At 42.5% G+C, this 20,258-nt stretch overlaps 1 protein-coding gene across 3 annotated transcripts in view; it reads left to right on the top strand.

The window, feature by feature from the left end:
* LOC125452182 (protein FAM149A-like) overlaps positions 1-20,258 on the top strand; it is a 105,315-nt gene that overhangs the window by 68,113 nt on the left and 16,944 nt on the right. For all 3 annotated transcript variants that reach the window (XM_048530292.2, XM_048530283.2, XM_048530301.2), the window contains exons 6-9: positions 2,827-3,006; positions 6,816-7,012; positions 12,941-13,098; positions 18,551-18,654. In XM_048530292.2, coding sequence (XP_048386249.2) covers positions 2,827-3,006; positions 6,816-7,012; positions 12,941-13,098; positions 18,551-18,654 — 639 coding nt within the window. The remainder of the gene's footprint in view (positions 1-2,826; positions 3,007-6,815; positions 7,013-12,940; positions 13,099-18,550; positions 18,655-20,258) is intronic.

The following is a 20,258-nucleotide window of genomic DNA, read 5'->3' as shown; positions in this document are numbered from 1 at the left end:
TGGTCTTGGTCAATTTCATTTATTAATTAATTGCTGTATCAAATTATACTGTTTTGTGTTTTCTATAATTAAAAGTTTAGGAAATTATACAAAATAATGTAGAAATCACCATGTGTAATATAAATGGAAGGATGACATGCCTTTGTCCACTATTTTTGTACTGGCTTATTTTAAATAGGTTAATGGTCCTGATACGTAGCAAGCACAGCATTAATAAACAAGGTGGTAACACTCTGTAGGTCAGTCAGCATTTAGCACTGAACGGGTCAGTCAGCACTTGTGGAGTAAACAGATGAGTTAGTTTTTCAGGTGTGTACCTTTTGCTAGAACTAGAGGAATTTGCAGCTGAACCTCGTTGAAACAGAAAGATATAGGTGCGTGTGTGTCCATCCATGCTCAATGTGCATGTACACACACAAACATTCCCTCCTGGTTCCCTTCATTCTGATTGTTTGTTTGTTTTTTTTATTTGCTGCTAATCTGTGATTTCAAATTTCTGGCACATGGTCAACACCCGGGAGTAGCTTGTCTGTTCTGTCTGCAGTTACTGACCAACTTGAGAATGTTTCCAGCATTTCCTGTTTTGTAACAGGACAGTGTTTTTTATTTATTGACATGGAGCAGAGTCTTCCATGGGCAGCGGGAGTCTCACCTGTTGGCAGGAGCGCTGGTGAGAGACCCGCACTGCCTCTTAAGGAAGGTCTGTTTAGTCTTCTGTGAGCCAGTGACACTTGCTTTGAAATTTGGAAGGGGCAGCCACCAGGAGCTCCTGCCCCATTGGAGGTAAGGGAGAGGGTGTGTGGGTGGGGAAGGTATTTCCAGGGTAGTTGTGGCGTTAGAAGTGAAAAGCAGGGGATGCACTTAATGGGAACCTCTCTGCCCAATGTGCCTCTGATCACCTAGCCCCCATGCCCTCCCACCAGCTAACATGCATCCCACACTCTGTTTTACTAATGCTGCATAGCAACAGGCCCACCAACCATTGGGTTGTCACTGTAGCAGTGGCCTGGGTCCCTTAAATGGCCCATTGATGGTGCCAGGGCAGGAAGATTGACCATAGACCTTTTCATTCAGAACCTGATTCTGGAGGTGGACATGGCAGGATAGCAGGAATCGTGTATGTGTAGCCATCGCTATCTTCTCAAAAGCAATTAGGGATTGTCCAACACTTTGTTTTTAGTTAGAGCCATAGAGTCATAGGATCCTACAGAAAGGAGACAGACCCTTCGGCCCAAACTGGTCCATGCTGATCAAAATGCCCATCCACACTAACCCTATTTCCCTGCACTTGGCCCATGTCCTACTCAACCTTTCCTATCCCTGTATTTGTTCAAATGCCTTTTAAATGTTGTTAACGTACCTGCCTCATCCACATCTGCTGGCAGCTCATTCCATGTGCGTACCACCCTCAGTGTAAAAAAGTTGCCCCTCAGGTTCCCATGTATTCTTTCTCCTCTTCCCTTAAACTCATGCTCTCTGGTCCTCAATTCTCCAACATTGGGAAAAAGACTGAATGTATTCACCCTATCCATGCCTCTCATGATCTAACACACGACTATAAGATCCCCCTCAGTCTCCTACATTCTAAAGAAAAAAGTTGTAGCTTGTCCAACCTCTCCCTATAACTCAGTCCCTTGAGTCCTGGCAACATCCTTGTAAATTTCTTCTGCACTCTTTCCAGTTTAATAATATTTTTCCGATAGCAAGTGTCCAAAACTGAGCACAATACTCCAAGTGCAGCCTCACCGACGTCTGGTGCAACTGCAACATAACTTCCCAACTTCTACACCCAGTATCCTGACTGGTCAAGGCCAATTTATCAAAAGCCTTCTTCACTGCCCTGTCTACCTGTGACTCACTTTCAGAGAACCGTGCACCTGAACTCCAGGGTCCCTCTCTTCCACTACTCCTTAAGGCCTTACCATTCACCATGAAACTCCTACCTTGATTTGAATTTCCAAAATGCAACACCTCACACTTATCTATATTAAATTCCATTTGCCATTTCTTGGCCTGCTCCCCAGTTGCTCAAGATTCTGCTTCAATTTCTGATGACCTTCCTCACTGTCCACGATACTGCCTATTTTAGTATCATCCCGAAACTTGCTAATAATGCCTTGTACATTCTCATCCAAATCATTGTTATCGATAACAAACAACAATGGGTCCAGCATGGATCCCTGAAGCATGCCACTAGTCTCAGGCTTCCAGTCCAACAAATATCCTTCCATTATTACTCTCTGCTTTCTACCATCAAACCAATTGTGTATCCAATTTGCCAGCTCTCCTGGATTCCATGCGATCTAACCTTCCAGAGCACCCTATCATGTGGAATCTTATCAAAACCCTTACTGAAATCCATGTATACTTTGTTTATGGCACTGCTCTCATCAACCTTCCTGACTACTTCATCAAAGAACTCTACCAAATTTGTGAGGCATAATCTCCCATGCATGAAGCTGTGCTGACTATTCCTAATCAAACCCTGTCTTCGCAAATGCATGTGTCTTTTCCCTCGGAATCATCTCAAAAAATAAATGTTAGGCTAACTGGTATATAATTCCCAGGTTTTTCTTTGCAGCCCTTCTTGAACAAGGGCAGAACATTCACTCCCCTCCAGTTTTCAGGGACCTCACCTGTGGCTAACAATGATGCAAATATATCAGCCAGGGCTCCTGCAATTTCTTCTCCAGTTACATGTAAGAAATGCTACTGTAGGCCTTTGCACCTTAACTGCAATGCTTAGAGCCCTAAAAATGTTGCATTGAATAAATTCCTTCCAATAGGGTATATGTGCCATAAAAGAAACATATTTCTTCTTTACAGGTTGAGCCTGTCAGGCCTACGCCTGCTTCCTGTGCAGTCTCCTTATCACAATGGCTTGGAATCAAACTCCACTTTGAGTTCCCTCGACTCAGACTCCTCCGTTTTCTCATTCCTCGAGGAAGAGATCTTTGATGTGGATGGAAAGATTGAAGAGTATTTTGCATATGATGGTAAAGAATGGTAAGTGAATATTATCATTATAGTCTTCGTTGTTGTCTTCCCAGGTGCTGCCAGAGAGCTGGAGAGCTCTAACTACTGCACCATGAATCCATTGAAGTTGTAAGGTTAAACCCAGCAATTAGAGACCAGTTTAAACTTTTGGCAAAGATCTCTAGCTCGGGTTGTGGATGAGGTTGTTGACTAGCTCGCTGAGCTGGCTTGTTCGCGTTCAGACGTTTTGTCACCATGCTAGATGACATCATCAGTGAGGCCTTCGATGAATGTTATTCTACTCTACTTGGAATTTATACTGTACGTTCCATTGAGGTGAGTACTGTCATTTCCGGTTTTGATCTGTATGCATTTGTATATGGGGTCCAATGTTATATGTTTGTTAACTGCATTATGGGTTGAGAGCCATGCCTCTAGGAATTCCCATGTGTGTCCATGTTTGGCCTGGGCTAGTATGGTTACTCTATCCCAATTAAAGTGATGCCCTTCACTGTCTGAGTGTACCATTATTAAGGAGCGTTTGACGTGCTGTTTTGCTGCTAGCTGACATTTGTGTATTCTGCTGGCTAGTTTCCTTCCTGTCTGTGCGATGTAATGTTTGTGGCAGTTGTTGCATGGTATTTTGTAAACAACATTCGTTCTGCTTGTTGTGGGAATGGGATCTTTAATCCTCGTGAATGTTTGTCATGGAGTGGCTGTGGGCTTGTGGGCCCCACCACGATTCCTAGTGGTCTGAGGAGACTTATTGTCAGTTCCAATATGTTCTTGATGTTGGCCAGAGTGGCCAGTGTGTCAGTTTAACTGGGACAAGGCAACCAGAGTATCCCAAGCCAATCATAGACATGCACGGGAATTCCTAGGGGAAGGGTTCTCAACCCATAATGCAATCAACAAACATATAGAATTGGACCCCGTGCACAAACCCATATAGAACAAAACCAGAAATGACAGTACTCGCCATAATGGACCAGACAGTATAAATTCCAAGCAGAGCAGAATAACATTGCTTCATCAGAGGCTCCACTGATGATGTTATCTAATGTGGTGTTGAAACGTCTGAACAAGAACAAGCCAGCTCGGTAAGCAAGTCAACAATCTCATTAGAGATTTGTTAATATAACTTTGGAAATGGAGAAACACGTAGAAAGAATTGTTCTGGATAGAATTAATAGTTACTTTGACAAATATGGACTAATTAGGGAGAGCCAGTATTGATTCACTGAGGGAAAATCACGAATACCTAAATTGGTGAACATCCCTTTTGAATAGGTAAGAAAGAAGGTTGATGAAGGTAATGCAATGATGTGTTGTGATGTACATGGTTTTCCCAGAAATGTTTGTTGCAGTGTTGCACAGAAACTTGTGAAGAAATTTATAACTCTTGAAGAAGAGTTCCAGTCATAACTTGACCCGGTAATTTGGAAAGTGGGCGTCAAAATAAGCGACATATCACCATGACTTCGGCAGCATGAGGCCGAGACTGTTTTGATTCCTGGGCCTTGCCCAGAACTCTTCATTCAGTGTTACTCAAAATGAAGTGGCATTTAACCTATTGGAGGGAGGGAGATGTTAATCAGTATGAGACCACTAGCAGGAACCAGAAGCAACTGAGTAAGAGACTTGGATGGGCTGTCTGAAGTGTCTCATGATGAGTTGGATGGGCAGGAGTACTGAAACCTTCTATTTGGGCTTGCAGGACAGCTCCTTGTCTTCCTGACTTAGAAAAAAAACTGGTTTCTTTTGTGATTCACCTCGTGGGGGAATCACAACAACCTACCCATTCTGGCTAACATAAGATAACAAAGTGTGTAGCTGGATGAACACAACAGGCCAAGCAGCATCTCAGGAGCACAAAAGCTGATGTTTCGGGCCGAGACCCTTCATCAGAGAGGGGGATGGGGAGAGGGTTCTGGAACAAATAGGGAGAGAGGGCGAGGCGGACCAAAGATGGAGAGAAAAGAAGATAGGTAGAGAGTAGAGTATAGCAGAGACAGGCCCCTCTCCCCACTGCATCCCAAAACCAGCCCAGCCTGTCTCCGCTTCCCTAACCTGTTCTTCCTCTCACCCATCCCTTCCTCCCACCTCAAGCCGCACCTCCATTTCCCACCTACCGCCTCATCCTGCCTCCTTGACCTGTTCATCTTCCCTGGACTGACCTATCCCCTCCCTACCTCCTCACCTATACTCTCTTCGCTACCTATCTTCTTTTCTCTCCGTCTTTGGTCTCCCTTCCTCTCTCTCCCTATTTATTCCAGTTCCCTCTCACCATCCCCCTCTCTGATGAAGGGTCTCGGCCCGAAACGTCAGCTTTTGTGCTCCTGAGATGATGCTTGGCCTGCTGTGTTCATCCAGCTCCACGCTTTGTTATCTTGGATTCTCTAGCATCTGCAGTTCCCATTATCACTACCCATTCTGGCCTCTGCTTAAAATAATAATCTCCATTGAGACATTGGAATCTCATTTGATTATTTAAAGTTGCACCCCATAGACTTTTGGTGCAGGTCTTTCTCATCTCTTTCGACGTTCATGTTAACTTGAAATTTGCTAAATGGTGTGAACATCCCACTTCCGGCCTTATGATGGAGGGAAGATCATTGATGAAGCAGCTGAAGTTGGTTGTGCCTAGTGCACTACCCTGAGGAACTCCTGCAGAGATGTCCTGGAGCTGAGATAACTGACTTCCAAAAACCACAGCTACCTAATTATGCACCAGGTATGACTCCAACCAATGAGAGTTTTCTTCCTAATGTCCCTTGACTCCAGTTTTGCTAGAGTTCCTAGATGGTGCATCTGACTAAATGTAGCCTTGATGTGTAGGGTGCTTGGAGACAGCAAGGACTGCAGATGTTGAAGTCCAAGTCAATACAGTGTGGAGCTGGAGGAACAGAGCAGGTCAGGCAGCATCAGAGGAGCAGGATGGTTACTCTTGCTTCACCTCTGAATTTCTGTTCTTTTGTCCCTATTTGCACAAAAGCTGTAACAAGGTCAAGAACTGAGTAACCTTCACTGACAGATTCTCAGTGAGCAGGTTATTGCTTGGCATGTGATGCTTGATAGCGCTGTTGATGACATTTCTTTTCAGTTTACTTTTAATCAAGAGCAGACAAGTGATGGGTCGGTAAATGTCCACGATGGAATTGTCCTGCTTTTCGTGCGCAAGACATACCTGAGCAATTTTCCACATTAAGTACATGCTAGTATTGTATTGGACAAGCTTAGCTTAGAGGCACGGTAAGTTTTTTGAAGCACATGTCTTCGCACTATTGCTAGAATGTTGTCAACCTCCTTTGCAGTATTCAGTGCCTTAACTTCATGTGAAGTAAATCAACTTGATTGAAGAGTGACATCTGTGATGCTGGGAACACTGGAAAGGCCAAGATAGATCATCTTCCTGTGTTAGGTGTTTTCTACTCAACCTGTTTAGAGGTGTTATGACAACTTCAGAAGCAGTTGGGACTTGAAGCTGGGTGTCCCGATTTGGAGCTAGGGACACTATCATTGCACCTTGAGAGTACCTTCCACTTATAAGATACCCAATCACTTAACACAAAAAGCATTAGTTAATTGAATTTAATGTAGTTATCCCTGGTTGTAAGGAAAGGCACTGGAACTCAATGCATGATTCCTTCTTCAAAATGCCCCATTTTGTCCAACCATACAGCAAAAATCTTCATGCTTTAAATAAATATTCTTTTAATAGTGGACATTAAAAAGGATATTTGCTACATAGACTGTACACAAAGCCCAGCAATACTGTCAAATTATTAAATGTCTTCTTTTGGAGTGAGTTACATGGAGCTTGCTTTGTTTAATTACAGTTTTAGTGATGATGAGAGTTTGGAACAAAAGAACGTTCAACTTGCACGAAGGAGAAATAAACGAGGCATTCCGCCCATTTCTCCCAATGCCTGTATTAAAGATGCTGCCTCAGCAGAGATATTTGATGACATCTGGCGGGATGTGATTGAAATGACGGAAGAGTTAATCAGGAAACAGTGGGAAAATACCCTTTCAGGTATTGGAGATCAAAGACTTGAAATGTTGCTTCATTCAAGCAGTTTACTGTTTTGTTTTGCAAATGCACCATGCAAATTAATTTACTTAAATCCTAAATGCTTTCAGGAATATAATTCAGACCTGTACTTAAAGTCACCTGTGATCTCCAGTGGCCACACTTTATGCTCCTGTTCAACGCTCATACCCGCAATTTGAATTTTATCTCTGTTGCACTCACCTTTTCATGCAATCAACTATTCGAACTAGTCAATCACAAATTATAGCAATTCATTCCATTTCATGCTTTTAAAAATGTTATAAAGATGTTGTGTTGCAGTTAGGTTTATCCACAAAGTCAAAATTCACAAAATAAATATGTTTCATAAGCTTTAAAGACAAGGCATCACATGCGTTATTCAGTGTTTGACTTGAACACTTCATGCCAAACCCAAAGTACATAGGAGTGAGAGAGACAGGGTAGTTGTCATGGGGGACTTCAACTTTCCAAATATTGACTGGGAACACTATAGTTCGAGCACTATAGATGGCTCAGTTTTTGTCCAGTGTGTGCAGAAGGGCTTCCAGACACAGTATGTAGACAGGCCAACAAGGGGCGAAGCCGCATTAGATTTGGTACTGGGTAATGAGCCCAGCCAGGTGTTAGATTTGGAAGTAGGTGAGCACTTTGGTGATAGCGATCACAATTCTGTTTGGTTTACTTTAGTGATGGAAAGGGATAGGTGTATACCACTGGGCAAGAGTTATAGCTGGGGGAAAGGCAACTACGATGAGATTAGGCAAGATTTAGGGAGCGTAGGATGGGGAAGGAAACTGCAGGGGATGGGCACATTAGAAATGTGGAGCTTATTCAAGGAAAAGCTCCTGTGTGCCCAAGATAAGCATGTACCGGTCAGGCAGAGACGAAGCTGTAGATCGCGGGAGCCATGGTTTACGAAGGAAGTGGAATCTCTGGGCAAGAGGAAGAAGAAGGCTTATGTTAGGATGAGATGTGAAGGCTCAGTTAGGGCGCTGAGGGTTACAAGGTAGCCAGGAAAGACCTAAAGAGAGAGCTCAGAAGAGCCAGGAGGAGACATGAGAAGTTGTTGGCGGATAGGATCAGGGTAAACCCTAAGGCTTTCTATAGGTATTTAAGGAATAAAAGAATGACGAGAGTAAGATTAGGGCCAATCAAGGATAGTAGTGGGAAGTTGTGTGTGGAGTCAGAGGAGATAGGGGAAGCGCTAAATGAATATTTTTCAACAGTATTCACTCTAGAAAACGACAATGTTGTCGAGGAGAATACTGAGATACAGGCTACTAGACTAGGTGGGATTGAGGTTCACAAGGAAGAGGTATTAGAAATCCTACAGAGTGTGAAAATAGATATGTCTCCTGGGCCGGATGGGATTTATCCTCGGATCCTCTGGGAAGCCAGGGAGGAGATTGCCGAGCCTTTGGCATTGATCTTTAACTCGTCATCGCCTACAGGAATAGTGCCAGAAGACTGGAGGATAGCAAATGTGGTTCCCGTGTTCAAGAAGGGGAGTAGAGACAACCCTGGTAATTATAGACTAGTGAGCCTTACTTCAGTATTTGGTAAAGTGTTGGAAAAGGTTATAAGAGATAGGATTTATAATCATGTAGAAAATAATAATTTGATTAGGAATAGTCAGCACGGTTTTGTGAAGGGAAGGTCGTGCCTCACAAACGTTATTGAGTTCTTTGAGAAGGTGACCAAACAGGTAGATGAGAGTAAACCGGTTGATGTGGTGTATATGGATTTCAGCAAGGCGTTCGATAAGGTTCCCCACAATAGGCTATTGTACAAAATGCGGAGGAATGGAATTGTGGGAGATATAGCAGTTTGGATCGGAAATTGGCTTGCTGAAAGAAGACAGAGGGTGGTAGTTGATGGGAAATGTTCATCCTGGAGACCGGTTACTAGTGGTGTACCGCCAGGGTCGGTGTTGGGTCCACTGCTGTTTGTCATTTTTATAAATGACCTGGATGAGGGCGTAGAAGGATGGGTTAGTAAATTTGCAGACGACACTAAGGTTGGTGGAGTTGTGGATAGTGACGAAGGATGGTGTAGGTTACAGAGAGACATAGATAAGCTGCAGAGCTGGGCTGAGAGGTGGAAAATGGAGTTCAATGCAGACAAGTGTGAGGTGATGCACTTTGTTAGGAGTAACCAGAAAACAAAGTACTGGGCTAATGCTATGACTCTTGGTAATGTAGATGAGCAGAGAGATCTCTGTGTCCATGTACACGGATCCTTGAATGTTGCCACCCAGGTTGACAGGGCTGTTAAGAAGGCATACAGTGTTTTAGCTTTTATTAATAGAGGGATCGAGTTCCGGAACCAAGAGGTTATGGTGAAGCTGTACAAAACTCTGGTGCGGCCGCACTTGGAGTATTGCGTACAGTTCTGGTCACCGCATTATAAGAAGGATGTGGAAGCTTTGGAAAGGGTGCAGAGGAGATTTACTAGGATGTTGCCTGGTATGGAGGGAAGGTCTTACGAGGAAAGGCTGAGGGACTTGAGGTTGTTTTCATTAGAGAGAAGAAGGTTGAGAGGTGACTGAATTGAAACATATAAAATAATCAGAGGGTTAGATAGGGTGGGTAGGGAGAGCCTTTTTCCTAAGATGGTGATGGCGAGCAGGAGGGGGCAGAGCTTTAAATTGAGGGGTGAAAGATATAGGACAGATGTCAGAGGTAGTTTCTTTACTCAGACAGTAGTAAGGGTATGGAACGCTTTTCCTGCAACGGTAGTAGATTTGCCAACTTTAGGTACATTTAAGTCGTCATTGGACAAGCATATGGGCGTACATGGAATAGTGAAGGTTAGATGGGTTTGAGATCGGTATGGCAGGTCAGCACAACATCGAGGGCCGAAGGGCCTGTACTGTGCCATAATGTTCTATGTTCTATGTTCTATGTACATGGATAACAAAGTGTGGAGCTGGATGAACACAGCAGGCCAAGCAGCACCCCAGGAGCACAAAAGCCGACAATTGGGGCCTCGACCCATCATCAGAAAAGCTTTTCTGAAAAGCCGACGTTTCAGGCCGAGACCCTTCATCAGAAAAGCTTTTCTGATGAAGGGTCTCGGCCTGAAACGTCGGCTTTTGTGCTCCTAAGATGCTGCTTGGCCTGCTGTGTTCATCCAGCCCCACACTTTGTTATCTTGGATTCTCTAGCATCTGCAGTTCCCATTATCTCTGACCCCAAAGTACATGGAGCTGTGGTTAGGGAGGCTTTATTGGCTGATAACTCAGAGATAGTCAGAACTGCTGATGCTGGAGTCAGAGGTATCACAGTGTGGAGGTGGAGGAACACAGCAGTCCAGGCAGCATCAGAGGAGCAAGTAAGCCGACATTTTGGGTTGTTTTCTGAAGAAGGGTCCCGACTCGAAACATTAACTTCTCAACGCCTCTGATGCTGCCTTGTCTGCTGCGTGCCTCCAGCCCCACAGTGTTATATTTGCTGATGACTGTTTTGTTTGGCAGAGGGCAATCAGGGAGTGCAACATGGCACTGACCACTTGTCATATGCAAGTGTTGACCTCTGTCTTATGACCTGCGGTAAAAAAAGAGTCAGTTTGCAACTTGCCTGTGCTCTGACCTTATTCAACTTACTGGCAACATTTGGCTCGGTTTTGTGGTCCACCACCAGGCATGTTTTCAGCAGGAAGGGCATATAGAATATGATTGGTAACTGGCCCACTGCTATCTCATCCAACCCTGCACCATACCCCATAAAATGGTAGGTGGGTAGGTGCAGGCCATCAGCCATTTATAAAAACATAATGAACGAGAAGTTGAGTTTATTGGCAATAAAACGATTGGCATGGGCATCAGTGTGTAAGTCTAAGCTGTTTTTTAACCAAACTGGTCAACTGTTAGAGGTGGGCATAGCATTACATACTTCGCTGGCTTCCCTCTGTGCATTGGGAGCACCCCATCCCAAATGTTTCCCAGCCTATAGCACTTCCTATTGGTCCACGGAAAACCAAATCCCCAACCCTGCCTCAGGTCCCTGATTAAAATCCGGTCTTTCCTGGACCCACGTACTTGAGCTCTGTTCACCTGGGGTTTGCTTCCGGCTCTTCCCATGACTGACTTCTGGTATTACTGAGATAGCTAAATTGGCCAGTAGCCCTGATGGGCTTCCTTCTACTAATTAGCAAAAGTCTCACTTTCTCATCTTGAGTTAAGGTTGTGTACAGAATGTTTCTACTGTGGGCCAGTGTTGTTTGGTGTGGATTAGCTGATGTCTGAAATTTCTTCTAGATGGGAGGTTGGAGCTGCAGGGATGGTGATCAGTCTGTGATCCTTGCTTCCATCTGTAGAATTCAGCTCGGTATCATTTTCAGTCATTTATTACAATGAATATTCAAAGGCTTGAAGCAGTCTACAAATGTACCTACTTGGCAGCATATTCTCCAGAATAGATTACAATTTTTGATGAAATGAATACAGAATTGCTAAGCTAACAACGTGTGAAGCTGGATGAACACAGCAGGCCAAGCAGCATCTTAGGAGCACAAAAACTGACGCTTCGGGCCTACACCCTTCATCTTTGGGCCCAGACCCTTTTCTGATGAAGGGTCTAGGCCCGAAGCGTCAGCTTCTGTGCTTCTAAGATGCTGCTTGGCCTGCTGTGTTAATCCAGCTCCACACTTTGTTATCTTGGATTCTCCAACATCTGCAGTTCCCATCATCTCTGAACAGAATAGTTAAGCATTGTTTTTGGCAAGTTACATAAAACTGTCTGGGAATGGAAAAGAATTAATCTCTCAATGAAAGTGAAGGGGTACAGAACCACATGTACCTTTCCCAAGTGAATACTTCTATGTAAAATGTACAAGAGATCCACTTGTTCCTAAGTAGAATAATTAATCGTCATCAAACATGTTGCTTTTGAGACTTTTAATTCATTAAGGCTTTGTTGATCTCATGCTAAGTTTTCACTCATGAATGACAAGTATGCACATGATCATAAGAAGTTGACCCAACACATTCCCCAACCACTCAGGTGTTCAGTTGACTGGATACCAATCAGCCAATGGTGCTAGTTATGCCTCTCTAAGAACTGAGGCTTGCATTGTGGTCAGGATGCTTGAAGAACACATTTATCAAAATTCAGTTGTCACCTCCTGCCTTTATGAAGGACATGCTTAGGGAATCCTTTAGGGTGGGTTATGATCTTCTGCTTTTCAGAATTGATGCAGTCAGCAGTATCCAAGATGCACTTAAAGAAACAAAACTGGAACTGGTCAGTTTTTGCAAAATAGTTGATCTCCCCAGAGATGTAAGTTGCTAGCAGGTGAATTCATGGAATTGCAGACCCTTGCTACACTGAAGTAGGGCATTTTTCACCCTGGCACGTTCTTCTAGAATAATCAAATTAGTCACTCTCTGCTCTTTATCTTTGGCCCTGTCAATTTTTTTTTCATTATTCTGCTGTTATTCAATGAACTTTATTTTTGATGTAATCAAGTGAAAATAATGCAATATCAAGAAGAGGGTCAATGTCCCATTGGTAGGAAACAATAGCAAATAGCAATTTTCCAGTTTGATTGTCAGAATACATATGACATCAGAAACTTTTTTAATTTCAACTCTGGTTACTGGTCAATATTTTTCTGACACTTTTAATTAAAATGGATACTTATATTGAGACTGTGATTTTAGACTTCTTGTTATAAACTGTTAAAAAAACTCCCTGCAAAATCTGTACTTTGTGTTGCATCATTTCATTCCTTTAATTCATATTAAACACCAGTTCTAAATGTCCCTTTATTGTTATAGTGAAGTTACTATTAAAGATTAAACCTTTGCACTGTATGACACAGTTTAACCTTTGTGAAGGTGATGCTGCTTCCTCCATTCCTACACTGGGTAACTGTTACATTTCCATTTATTTCCTGAATTGGCTGCAGACCGCGATAAGCAGACAGTGAACATGCAGAATGCAATAATGAACAAACTCCCTCGGATCAATGATTCCCGAATCATCGTAACAAACTATGGTATTCCACCTTCCCGAGGCTCTGAGACACGTGTCTTGGCATTGGGTACATCCTTCATCCACTCTCAGGTACATTCCAGTCTCTAATTGTTTATAGATGTGGCTGGGAATCATTAAACAATCAAACAACAGTCTTTGAAATCACACGATGAACGCAAATCACAAATGATACATATTGCTCAAGTAAAAGCAACATACCACAGCTGCTGGAAATCTGAAATGAAGGAGTCTGGTAAAAGATCTGAAATAAAAGAAAAAACATTTTATGAAGCTCAGTCTTATTAGATTTGAAGTGTGAACTCTGTTTCTCTTTCCACAGATGCTACCAGACTTGCTGAGTTCCATCTGCATGCACCCTTTTTCTATTTCTGTTATAATACATACTGCTTTGTGGCCATGATTGTTGTGCCAAGAGGGTTGATAGTATTTAAGAAGTATAAACAGTAGTCAAAAGATATTTAATAGCTTAAATGAAAACTATTAAAAAGTATTCTCCTTGATGATTTTGTTGCTAATTTTATTAACCTTTTATCCAGCTGATCGAGGAGTCTCGTAGAACCAGGGAAGTCTCCAATTCCATCTTAGTCTCTGTGGAGAAGTTGGGCTTGGGTGGCATTTTGGATGTTACATCTGGCTTCCGCATCCCTCACCTAGCAAAGAGGGAATTAATCAGAGTTTGTACTCCTGGGGGGAAGTGAATCTCTCCGGCTGTCAGGCAAATGCAAGATTAAGCTCGGATGTGATGAAAGTCAGTAAAATGTAATGCCCTCCTTGTGGTGAGGTTGTGGTGGGGTTGCAAGTAATCTTTGGCATTCCCCAAAAAGAGGCTGTCCAACCTGTGGGCAAATCTGCTCTCACGTTCTCCACAGGCTGTGCCTAAAACAGTTTACTGACATTCACTCACTCTGTGAGCAATAACACTCGGCCAGTTATTGAATACAGCTGGGACCCATGAAATGAGGATAGATCAACAATTTCAGGAAATCCTCAATTTTCCAGTTTCAGGTTGGATCTAGTGGTACGCTCCCCTGTCAAAATGAAATTAACTGCAGTTTGAAACATCAGTTTACAACTTGTACCTAAGCCAGAAATGAAAAAAACCCAGTAGGGAATGGATGAGATTGATTCTAACCAAAATGACATGTGTGCCAGTTCCCTGGCTCAGTTCCACCACAATCATTTTTGCAGAGGCAGAATGCTGGTGGATGTGACTGGAGGAAGTGAGAGTTAATCAAACTTCTCAATGACCTTTTAAGTCCAGTCAAAGGAAGGTTGACTGAGGTCTCACGTTTTCCAGAGCTGAAGACGGGCTGTTGCTCCTGGCAGACATAGAGGTGTTTACTGCCTTCCTGAATACTGCACCAATAATTGATACCCTGAGGAGGAGTTCTCTCCCACTTCCGCCCCACCACTGCAGTAACAGTGGTGACCTGGCACTAAAGGCTATTTTTAAACTAATTTTTGAAACGTTGAAGCAAGAATGACTCCACCTTGAGGTGCTATCTCCACCACTGCTGCTTTCAATTTTTGGCTTCAGATTCTCCAGCTTTGTGTGTCATTGTGTTGTCCATTAATTAAACATAATTAGGAAAAGTCACTTTGTATAACTGTTTCTTATTGCTGACCCTGTACCATATTCGATGATCTCCATTTGAACCTAATAGTTGGGCAGAAGACATTCCCTGCAGTTTTACACTAAACTACCAAATACAGCAAATGACTCTTTAATCTTTAAGTGCTTTTTGTATTTTTGCTTACAATTATTACTTATCAAATTCCTCAATGAAAGGGCCCATGTATTAAGCTGAATAATTCAACTGGTTGAATTGAAAATGAATTTAGGTGTTATTCTTCACAAACGTATGTTTTGAACGTGATTCCCTTTTGAGAACATGCAGGTTGATTCTGCATTGATGAAGAAATGCTCAAAGCCAAGATTATTTCCCCAGCTCAGTCTGAAAGCCCAGAATATCATTCCAATCCTTTGACTTTGTTTTCTAATCAACTTGCCAAGTGATGTGATTCGAAATTTAAACTGTACTTAAATGTTTGAACCAAACAATGATGAAATCCACAGAAGTAAATTTTTTCAGTTTGCTTGATCTGAGGTAGACTGTTCCCCTAGCTGCCCCTGTTAACAACATTTTAATTTTACCCTTCATATGTTTAAGCAGAGCATCAGATCTGGATGGAAATTAAATACCAGTCATATCACAGATTTTCTGTTTGAGATCTTGTCACGCTGAAACTGGAAACACCATTGTGAAATGTAATGCTGTGAACATTTGATTCACTGCAAAGAACTCAGACAATCTCAAAATTGCAGTGGGAGAAATTAGTAGATGGATCTGCTTTTGTAACAAGCATCTGTGTTTTTAATGGAAATCTTCACTCATCTGAAATAGCTGGATCTGTGCCTGTCTCAAAATAGTGGGTATAGGGATATCCTATTAACCCATTGTGCCTTTGTCCATTGATTCCAACAACGTCATTTGGAGACACCATTTAGAGGCCATCGAAAAGATAACTGAGAATGTAAAATCACCAGTGGAACAAAAGATATCCTTAGGGTATGAGGTGGGGCTATTGAGTACTTCCAGGTACTAAAGTACTTAGAAAGAAGCACAGCCCTTGAAGTAGAAGACGTGAGGGAAAGAAACAAACAGTGCAGAAATGTGCATTTTTAAGCATTTGTCAGTAAGACTCTTTTCCTATAATTGAAGAGGCATGAGCTGCAATCAAGTGTATAAGTGAAATGGTACAAGGAGCATAATTACTGGGGTGTTTGAATATTTAGAAACAAACAAGCAAGTGGACAGCGACCACAAATACTTTAGGAAACACAGAAATAATGAAAATTGAAATGAAAATATTTTCAGTTCATTAAAGAGACGGAAAAAGTTTGTGGAGCGGCCACAGTTTGGCTGAGTGGTTAGCACTGCTGCCTCACAGTGCCAAAGACTTGGGTTCTATTCCAGCTTTGGGTGACTATATGTGTGGAGGTTGCATGTTTTCCATGTGACTGCGTGGGTTTCCGTCGGGTGCTCCGGTTTCTTTCAATAGTCCAAAGATTTGCAGGTTAGATGGATTGGCCGTGCCAAATTGCCCTGTAGTATCCTGGGATGTGCATTCTAGTTAGATTAGCCATGGTAAATATGAGGTTACTGGGATAGGGTTGAGGGCTGCCTGTGGGTGAAATGCTCTTTGGACGGCCAGTGCAGACTCAAATGGACTGAATGGCCTCATTCTATGCTGTGGGGACTCTGAGTTTGTTTGGAGAAATGCAGTTGTACTAGTGCGCTTGCTATCGTTAGGTGACCTCTGCCTCTGCTGTAAATGCCTTTGTGCACGGTCTGGGCAGCTATTACGGTTTATCAGTTGAAGCAGCCAGTTTTGGGGCATGTGGACTTGGTAAGAGCAGGGGGCAATCCGGGAAAGTGGAGTGGGAACATGGGAGCAAAGGGCTGAAAGAAGTGTCTTTTTCGGGATGGTAGCCGCTGACTATTGGTAGTCCACAGAGGTCCATATAGGGACCACAACTATTCACGTTATACATTAACGATCTGGATGAAGGAACTGATGGTATTGTTGCAAAGTTTGCAGATGACAGAAAGATAAGTGGAGGGACAGGAAGTGTTGAGGAAGCAGGGAGGCTGCAGAACAATTTGTACAGGCCAGAAGAGTGGGCAAAGAAGTGGCAGACATAATATAATGTGGAAAAGCATGAGGTTATGTACTTTGGTTGGAAGAATAGAGGCATAGACTATTTTCTAGAGATAATGGGAACTGCAGATGCTGGAGGATCCGAGATAACAAAGTGTGGAGCTAAATGAACACGGCAGGCCAAGCAGCATCTTAGGAGCACAAAAGCTGATGTTTTGGGCCTAGACCTAGGTGAGCTCCTAAGATACTGTTTGGCCTGCTGTATTCATCCAGCTCCTCACTTTGTCATCTTAGACTATTTTCTAAATGGGGAAAGGCTTCAGAGATCTGAAGCACTAAGTGCCTTGCAGACCTTGTTCAGGATTCTCTAAATGCTGCAGGTTCAAAATAAAAATTAGGAAGACAATTGCAATGTTAACATTCAATTTGAGAAGACTAGAATATAATAGCAGTGATCTATTGCTGAGGCTGTTTAAGGCTGTGGTCAGAATGCATTTGGAATACTGTCGGCGTTTGGGCCCTGTAGATAAGGAAGGATGTGTTGGCGTTGGAAGGCATTCAGAAGAGGTTTACAAGAATGATCCTGGGGATGAAGGACTCATCATATGATGGCTCTGGGTCTGTACTTGATGGTGTTTAAAAGGATGAGGGAGTGGATATGATTGAAATTTACAGAATATAGAAAGGCCTTGATAAAATGGATATGGAGATGCTAGTAGGAGAGACTAGGACTGAAGGCACAGCCTCTGAGTGCAAGGACAACTCATTAGAGATGAGATGAGGAGGAATTTCTTTAGCCAAGGGTGGGGCGAGGGTTCTTCTGTGGAAATCTGCTGCAGAAGGCTGTGGAGGTCAAGTCATTGTGTATATGTAAGACAGAGATAGATAGGTTCTTGATTAGTAAGGAGTCAAGGGTAACAGAAAGAAGGCAGGAGAATGGGGTTGTGAATCGTATCAGCCATAATCGAATAGCAGAGCAGACTCAGTGGACTGAATGGCCTAATTCTATACCTGTGGTCTATGGTCAAATGCTTCTTGTGGTCCAGTGGTTGGTGACCAGTGCTGTGTTTACAAAGGAAATAATATGCATTGAGTGTCTTTAAAATCCTCCCTTGGTGGGTGGTCCGAAGCTGCATTTTGAAGTTATGTCCCTTGTATTTCACAAACTGTTGTGTTAACTTTCCTATATTGACAAAGCAGAATTATTTCCCTGCATTAAAAATAGCTTAATAATAATGCAACTGATAATCTGAAATACAATCAGAACATGCTGGAGCCGCTCATAAGGGCAGACAGAATCTGTGCAGAAAATAACACATGATTAACATTGCAGGTCAATGACTGAACTCTGAACCCACTTTTGTGTAGGGTGAGGCTAAGAAGCAGCCCCATTATGTCTCTGAAGGAGAGGAGAATAAGTGAGGGTTGAACTGCAAAAAATCATGAGGAACTGACCAAAGATGTTTGTCGTGGTCGATGCAGAGCCTTGGCAGAGTGAAGGAAGAACATTGAGAAAATATGGTGTAAAAGGTGGCATCAGAACTGATGTGATGAAGGAGAAACCAAGAGAAGGGAATGGCGTCCTTACAGGAAACAGTGTGGGAAGAATTTTTTAGTTTGTAACATATTAAATGTAACAATAAAGATTCCTTAGAAATCCTCCAACCTCTATTAAATTGAAACCTCTTTGTTTACCTTTCTTTGTCGGAGTTTGAGCCTGTAGTCTGTTTTTTTAAGAATAGACTTGAGTTTTTTTTTATTGTTACTTGTGTTCTTCTAACTACTGATATGATTTCAGCATTTCAAAAATTGTTTTTACTGGTCACATTACGTGCATTCTTCTGACATACCTTTGTAGGCTTATCGTATGACAAATGCTTATCGTAATGACTTAAATGGAGTGATGACAATTCAAGCCAAGCCACTTCAGCAGAGACATGCAGGATTACCTGATAAAACTCAGTGAGTATTGCAGAAAAACATTAAGAACAGAATTTTGCTTCTTGTTTGAAGATTATTACAAGGAAGCATTGACAAGGCATTTGAGATCTTTAAAAGTGAGCTACCAGCATTCACTAACATTAGCAGATTCGATAAGGGGAATCCAATGGATGTAGCATATTTAGATAAGTTTTCCCACAGGAGTTTAGTAAACAATATTAAAGTGCTGTGAATTAGGAGTCATGCACTGGCATAACTTGAGAATTGATTAATAGCATTCAGAGAGCAGAAATAAATGGGTCATTCTTGTGATTAACCTTTTAGTCATCCTCTGTCTTTCTTTATATTTGACCAACCATCTGACTTGCCACTCAACTTTGTGCAGTTATATATTTTTTTCCTTGAGTTTGATGCTTCACCAAACTTCTTCAGTTAACTATGGATGTTGGATGCTCCCTTTAGATTTACCTTTATAGTAGGAATATGCTTTGCCTGAGCATTTTTTAAAATCCTCTTAAATATTTGTCACAGTGTCTTCATTGATGTATTACCAAAGCCCACCTCAGCTAGCCAGTTCACTTCAGCTAGCTCAGGCTTCATGTTAACATAACTGCCCTTAGTTAGGGCTCACGAACCTCAGTTTAGATTCTGTCAGAGACACTCAGCTTCTGACCTCGCTACAACCTTGGCTCAAATATGGACAAAAGATCTGAAATTCAAAGGTGAGAGTGACTGTCCTTAATGACAAGATTGCATTTAACCATGTGTGGGATCAAGGAACCCTAGCAAAACTAGACTAAAGGGAACTCATGGGGAAAATTCTCCGTTGGTTGGAATCATACCTGGCAGGAAGGAAAGTGGTTATGGTTATTGAATCTCAAGGACATCTCTTCAAGTGGTCCTCATGATCGTGTCCATCTTCAGCTGTTTCATCAATGACCTTCCCTCCATAATAACGTTGCGATGAGGACTGATGATTACACAATGTTCAGCATCATTCTTGATTCTTCAGATACTAAAGCAAGTCCATGTCCAAATGCAGCAAGACCCAACCAATATCCAGGCTTGGACTGAAAAGTAACAAGGGAGATTTGTATGAAACAAATGCTAGGGCAATGACTACCTTCAACTAAAGAGAATCTAACCATAGCCCTCTGACATTCAATGACATTACCATCGTTGTATCTTCCACTATCGGCGTCTTTGAGGTTCCACTGATCAGAAGTGAAATGGACTAGTCATATAAATACTGCGGTTGTAAGAGCAGGTCAGGGCCTAGTAATCTTGCAATGAGCAACTAACCTCCTGACTCCCCAAACCCTGCCCGCCAAGGCACAAATCAGGAGGTGATGGAATACTCCCTACTTGCTTGGATGAGTGCAGCTCCAACAAAACTTGACTGTGCAGGTCAAAGAAACCCATTTGGTTTCACCCACATCCCACAAACATTCATTTCCTCCACCGGTGATGTTCACTTACAGCAGTGTGTACCCTCTGCAAAATACACTGTAGAAATTCATCAAGGTTGCTTAGACAGCACCTTCCAAACCCATGACCACCACCATCTAGATAGCCAAAATCAACAGAACGTGGGAAGACCACTTAGAAGTTCCTTTTCTAGTTCC

This window comes from Stegostoma tigrinum, chromosome 1, assembly GCF_030684315.1.
Source record: "Stegostoma tigrinum isolate sSteTig4 chromosome 1, sSteTig4.hap1, whole genome shotgun sequence".
Taxonomy (NCBI): Eukaryota; Metazoa; Chordata; class Chondrichthyes; order Orectolobiformes; family Stegostomatidae; genus Stegostoma; species Stegostoma tigrinum.
Note: the sequence above shows the minus strand (reverse complement) of the source record. Positions and strands in the feature narration are given on the sequence as shown.